Source organism: Scophthalmus maximus, chromosome 12 (genome assembly GCF_022379125.1).
Source record: "Scophthalmus maximus strain ysfricsl-2021 chromosome 12, ASM2237912v1, whole genome shotgun sequence".
Classification (NCBI taxonomy): Eukaryota; Metazoa; Chordata; class Actinopteri; order Pleuronectiformes; family Scophthalmidae; genus Scophthalmus; species Scophthalmus maximus.
In genome coordinates, this window is record NC_061526.1 from 6,480,001 (window position 1) to 6,486,822 (window position 6,822).

The 6,822-nt window shown below is 50.6% G+C and overlaps 1 protein-coding gene across 1 annotated transcript in view; it reads left to right on the plus strand.

The window, feature by feature from the left end:
• Positions 1–6,413, plus strand: part of vax2 (ventral anterior homeobox 2) — a 20,732-nt gene extending 14,319 nt beyond the window's left edge. Inside the window, exon 3 of the mRNA XM_035608075.2 lies at positions 5,835–6,413. Within this exon, the coding sequence (XP_035463968.1) occupies positions 5,835–6,332 (498 nt within the window). The 3' untranslated portion in view covers positions 6,333–6,413. The remainder of the gene's footprint in view (positions 1–5,834) is intronic.
• The last annotated feature ends 409 nt before the right edge of the window (positions 6,414–6,822 follow it).

Genomic DNA, 6,822 nt, shown 5'->3' on the forward strand with positions numbered 1-6,822 from the left:
GTCGGTTGGTTGCTTCATTGATGAATATTGAAATATATATATATATATTTAAATAATATTGGGCCCATCTCTAGATTGACAGTATGTGAAGGTGAAGGGCTGTTACCTAATGATGGAGGCGTTCACCCCGGTGTGTGTAGGAGGGGAGGATGGATGCAGGACGGGCCGAGGGAGAGGGGAGGGCCCGGGCCCGGGAGAAAGAGGTGGGCCCTCATAACAGTCCCAAGTGCTTTTGTGCTAAGGAGGATTAGGCAGCCATATCTACCAGCGCTTCTATAAGACGGCGTTAACCCCTGGCTGAACCCGGCTGGACATGTGCTGCAGCGACGGACGACCAGATCGGGTTTATTCGGGCGGGGTTACGAGATAGTGGGGGGGGGGGGTTTGGGATTCAGGTGAGATGTGATGGCGGTGATGGTGATTTTTTGGGGCCCACAGGTTTGAGGCGAGTAATGTAAGAGGTGGTAAAGCGTGAGGATGGGAGGAAGAGGGCAGAGAGAAGAAGAGGAGGAAGAGGAGGAGGATGAGGATGAGGGGGTGAGCAGCAGCAGCAGCAGCAGGAGGAAGAGCAGTCGTCGTGCAGGGAGGTGCCGCGGGGGACGGCTCGTATCGCGGTGCGTCGCAGAGTTCAAGAGTTGAGGGCGAGGTGACGTCGTGCTCCGCCTGCAGCCGACAGTCGAGGGAGGAAGCTGCAGCTGTGCTGGGTTTTTTGGGGGGTTTCCAGTGCTTGAATCCTGAAGATGAGGTCAACGTGGATTCATACAGTTTCTGAGCAATAGCGGATAAATCACTGGGAGGGAGGGATGGTACCACTGTGTAGCTTTATGCTTATTAGTATAGTTTTTATTCATGCGCCGGTTTATACCTGGTTTGCCCATTAAGGTTGTTTTATTGACACAATCTGGTTTTGTTTGGTGTAGCCATCATATTTTGCCCACAACATAACCAACAGTGATTGACAAGATATATATATATATATACATATATATATATATGTATATGTGTGTGCAGGGCCGTAGCCAAGATTTTTAAAAATACTCGGGGTAATCGTTCCAAGTCCCCCCTGGGTAACCCCAACAATATCTATGTTCATACCCCCTATATAGGACTGAATGCTGCTTCACAACAAACTCCACGATGTCAGAAATATAGTATTTATACAAGCTAATAATAATAATAATGTGTATAGGCCGAATATATAAATGTCTGTACAGCTATTTTAAAATGAAATGGCCCTCAGTTCTTCACAATAAAAGCACGCAACACGAAATAGACCCGACATAACACTGACTGAATATGAGTCAGTCCAGAGAAATAAAAAATCAATAACAATAATGTCAGAATAGAAGCAGATATGATGTACATCATTTTTTTTTGGGACTTTTCTGGGGAGAGGTGAACTTTTCCTTCATGCTGAGACACTGGCTCGCTGACCTGTGACACTTTAAGTTGCTACATACTTAAAAACGTCCCGCAAAATGTTATATATCGGCTCATTGTCGCCCAAAGTTACCTTTCGATAGGGTCATGGACCATGGAACACGCAGCGTCACACGTTGTAGTTGTTTCATGTCTTTAATAATGCATTGAAGTGTCCTTTTCAAAAACAAGCTTTACAATGAATAATACAATTAGACGTATCGTTGACTCTTCCTGGGCGGTTAAATCTGTTTTTTAATGGAGGCATCGTCGCGTCAAACTGCCTCACTTAAGATTCATTATAGAAGGAAACAATTTTCATTGTTTTTATTATTATATATGTTGATCCATCGCGCGCACACGTGCTTCGGCTCGTTTCCGTTCGGGTTCTGGTCAGACACAGCCGAGTACACACTTACGACGTACAGTACAGTCGCGTATCCACCGGTCCGTCGTGTACAGTTCAATGCTCGCTGGTCTGCCTGGCACAATCTCCATGGCAGAAGAAGAAGAAGAAGAAGAAGAAGAAAAGAAAAAAAGAAAGGAAAAAAGAGTCATTCATTGTGTGCCGCCGCGGACGCATCACATGCCTGGGCTCAGGGGGTCTGAGCGGGGTCACGGTGGGATCACCGGGGCGGCTGGAGGGGTCGTGGAAAGTGTGAAAGACACTCGCCCGAGTCCCCCTCCCCTCTCTCCTTAAAGACTTTAACCGCGGCAATCCCGCATTTCACTTCGCATTACGGGCATTACGCATCCAGACAGGAAAGGGTTTTATCGCTTCGGGATGTTGTTTTCTTTACGTCCACGCGTGTTTTCCATTGTTGTAGCTTAGCTCGGCTTTCCGGCAATAGAGTGATTAGAAAAAGACAAAAAGCGAGTGATAAGAACGGGACGCCGGCGAATTGAAGGAAACGATGGAATTATTTTTTTAAAAAAAGGAACTTCTTTATCACAGGTTTTGAGTCGCGTCGGGACACAACCGAGCTCAGCGCGGTTTATTGATCCCACATATGGACGTTGCCCATGTTGCTCTGTGCGCTGGGTCTTGATCTGGCTTAACCTTTCTACCTCTAGCCCAGTTCGCCCGCCGCTCTCGTTCTGCAGCTGCGTGTGCGATCGCAGCGCAGGCCTCCCATTGGCTGCCCGAGTGTGTTCACGCAGGACGGGCCCTCGTCGTCTCCCCCCGACCTTGAATTCAACAACACTCGACCTCCATCCTTATATCTTTTTTAATCCCCTACCTCGTGTTTCATATATATATATATATATATATATATATTGTGGCCGTGTCCCACCTGAGTCACCTGCTTTCCCAGAGAATATTGACTCTTTAATTTGATGGGCATTTCTAGTTGAAAAAGTGGGGTGGGATTTACTGCAAGGAGGAATCTTAAAAACCAACGAGATAAAAGTTAGTTTTGTTTGATAGAAGTTGTGGAAGTGGGAGATTCTTCCACACATTTATTAATATAATGTGATTTAATACAACATTTTCCGTTACCCTTAATATTTTTCCACGACCACAACGTTACGGTGACACGCGGTATACTTTTATTATAATGATATTCCTTCCAAAAAGATGTGAATGTTTTTCCCATCGAACATGAGACGTCCAATTTTAGAATTTATTCATGTAGTTAGGGAAAAAATGAAAAAACAAAACAAAATAAAAAGTAAACAGATTACCACTCATAACGTAACGGTAATCCATACTTAAACTGTAACAATCTGTATTAATTTTTTTGAAAACACACGTGTCATTTGGCAAAATTACCCCCTGAAATTTTAAGTCTGGTGATATTCTTTGTGTTCTTGTTGTTATTGTGAGGAAAACCCCACGTACAAAAAAACAGCAATGAATTCACCCTTATTTTTTGTGTATTTTCCAATGAACATGGCAACTGTAGTATATTTTCTGTCTGTCCTACATAAAATTCATGCTGGGATGAATATTGACTCGTCTCCAAAATGTGTATTCATCCACAGCCGAAATGAGTCCCCACCCCCCCAAAAAAAAAAAAATCAAATATATCCCTGAAATCCTTTTGATTTTGATAAAGGCACTTGTAAATGCAATGTAAATCATATTTCTCGTGATTGGTTTTCATCATCAGAACGTGGCGTCGTCGATAATTGATATTTCACTAAATGACGATAGGAAATTCATTGTATAAGATGCACTTAAGCAAAACAAAAGCATATCACTACATGTGTATTAATGTGCTGTAGGAGTGAACCTCCTGTTCCGCCCGTCCCCTCACCTCCTCCTCACCACAGGCTCTCACAGTGCCACGTCCTCGCCCCCGGCGGGCCACAGTACGCCGGGGCAGGGGAGGGGGGGGGGGGGGCACAGAGGGCGAGGTCGGGGCAAATGCAGGTCACACCAGATCTAGATCTCCCTCGGTAATCTCTGCCCCAGCTCTGAACCCTGGATCCCATTAAAAAGGATTTACATCCAATAGTGTAGATGTACCGGGGGCAGCTTCGCCTTCTTCTCTTCTCATCAGGTCCCCCCCCCCCCCCCCACAGCAATCGATAGGAGGACTGTGATGTGAACAGAGGGCTGAGCCACGCCCCGCAGTGTCGGGGGGGGGGGGGGGGGGGGTGAAGGAACAGTTTCATCTGTGGTGGAAAGCCTTTTAGGGGGCGTGGGCGTCGGGCAGCTGCTGGTGCACCGAGTGAAACACAGAGGGGAGGTGGACGTCGTCCAGAGTGTGTGAGCGTGAGCTAACGGGGAGGGAGTGCAGCGCGGGAGGAGGGAGAAGCGGCGACTGTGCGCTGATGGCGTCTGCCGCCTGCCCCGCCCTCCTGTCCCTCCCCTCCCTCCCTGCCTCTTTAGGGTCTTTGCAGTAAGACCTGCCGCCGTGGGTATTCCTCCCTGAGCTGTGGGATCCTCTCCGAATCCCATTATTTGCGTCGTGGTCAGTCGCTCAAACTGTGTGATCTCACTGGCCCCTAGCCCGCCCCCGGTTGAGCCCCGCCTCCCGCGGCGCACCGAGAACCGCAGGTATCGCCACTCGGGCCCGATTACTTCCACACAGATGTTGGAGGAAGTCAGACGCCGAATATTTCAAACAGCAAAACTGCGTGTCAGTGGTCATCTTAAAGGTCAGCAGGAGGCTCCACGGAGAAGATGCTGTGTAATGTCACGTGAAATTCAAATCCAATTCTGCGATTGTATTAGTTGCTCGCGTCTCCGCAAAGGGCAGAGGCTGCCGCCGTATCTAATAATTCCACTTATATCTTCTTTGACTTTACAAACTCTGAACATGCTGTGAGCGATACTCCTTACTTCTGCAGCCGTCGAGTGGAGATTGACGATGCGTGATTGTTTTTTTTTACTTCTTCTATTGTCATTATTCCATTTTGAACCGCGAATCGGACCGAGATGAAGATTTGGAGCCGTGGCTCTCTGCCCCCTGCGCTTGACGCCACATGAAGGGTCTTGTGTGTAACTCGGTCAGGGTCGCATGCATCTTTCATGCGCCGTGATTCCAATCGGAGAGGGGGGAGGGTGGGGTCTCCGTGCAGCGATCTGCCGTGACCCCACCGTGCCCTCCCAATCAACATCGCACCCCCCCCCGCCGCCACGGCCCGCAACCTCTCCGCACGCCATACATTAAGAAACGCCATCAATTAAACATGGCGGACAAGGACGGGCAGAGTTCCCCGAGCCTCTCGTGGCGTGACGGCCCAAAAGTTCGCTGCCGTGAGAGATGCAGATGTTGACGGCAATCAGGAGTATTTCCTCTTAACGTTTTTTTTACGCGAGAGGGAGTACCCTTCCTCTTCTGTGCAATGGAACTCATGTTCCCACTCGGCCGTGTGAGCTCTAGAACGTCACTTTCCCTCTCCCACGTGTGCATTTCGTGCCAGTCAGATGCTCGTGGATTGTGCACGACGGGGGGGGGGGTTGGGGGGGGGGGGCGTGATCAAATGCGCAAGGGGAAAACAACGGAGTTGATCCGATTACAGCATCGCCGCTCCTTTCAGGCACGGATCCCTACGCACGTATGACCGGGTTACGGCTGCGAGGGGCGTCGCGTGCTCTCTCCCCCGGCTGCGGGGACACGCAACGTGGTCGATTTTGCATCAGGCAGAGGTCACAAAGAAGTCAACCTTCAACCGTTTTGAGCACGTGAGGAGTCGGGGTATGAATTGCTGATTGCTGAGTGCTAAGTGTAAAAAAGAAAAGAAAAAAAGAAAGAAAAAAGGGTGAGTTCAATCGCCCGTGATCTGCACACGCGGCGGCGTTGGAGAGGAGAGAACGTAGCTCACGGGGTACGAGAGGTGTTTAGCGGAAGAAGCTGCAAGGGGTTCCTACCCCATGTACTGAATCTCTGATTCCACCGCCGACGCAGTGTCTGTTCGGGGAACGATAACGTGAATGTTTCTCCCCGGTTGTGTCGTTGCAGGTCAAGGTGTGGTTCCAAAACCGCCGGACCAAGCAGAAGAAGGACACCACCAAAGACTCGGACAAGCGCTCCTCCTCCACGTCCGAGTCTTTGGCCACCTGCAACATCCTGCGCCTGCTGGAGCAGGGCCGCCTCCTGGCGGGCCCCGGCCCGCCCCCCAACCCGCTCCTGGGGCCCCCGCATCACCCGCCCAACGGCTCCCTGCTGAGCAGCCCCGGCGGAGGCTCCTCCACCTCTCCGGGCATCGGCGGCGGCACTCCCCCCAGCTCCCTGGCGGGGGGGACGTTCGGGCTGTCGCTGCCGTCCCTGGGCGGCACCCCGCCCTCACCGCGGCTCGGCGTCCCGCCGCCGCACTCCCTGTGCTTCTCCATGCCGCTGCTCGGCGGCGCCCATCACGAACTCTCGTCCGCGTACGGCTGCGGCTCCTCGGCCTTCGAGCCGTACATGCGGCTGGACAGGAAGGAGGCCGACCTCGGAGGGAAGAAGACGGTTTCTTAAGTGACGTGTCCCCCTCTTTGAGGACGCCAGGGGGGGCTGGGAGCTCTTCTCCTCGGTCTCTCCTCCTGCTGACACTCAAGAGGCCGCAGACGGGGGTTGGAGGGGGGGGGGGGGGGGGGGGAGAGGAGAAATGGACCCAGGATCACGAGAGATGTGAAAAGAGGAAGAGACCAGGTTGCTTTTCCTTGCGGCACCATTTTGTGCCACAGCACCGTTTGGCACACTGACACAAAATGGTGAAAAGGACACGATGTGACGGAGACTCTCCCACACAAAAAGAAAAAAAGAAAACTTGTGAATTTTTTTGCAAAAAAAAAAGCCGTGTGTGTGTGTGTGTGTTGCGTGAACCCTGACAGGCAGATGTTTTTATCACCACTCTTCTTCGCAGTGGTTTCAATTGACTCTTCTTATTTTATTTTTTTCGTCCAGTGAGTTTGTACTTGTCTCTCTCTCTCTCTCTCTCTCTCTCCCTCTCTCTCTCTCTATACTG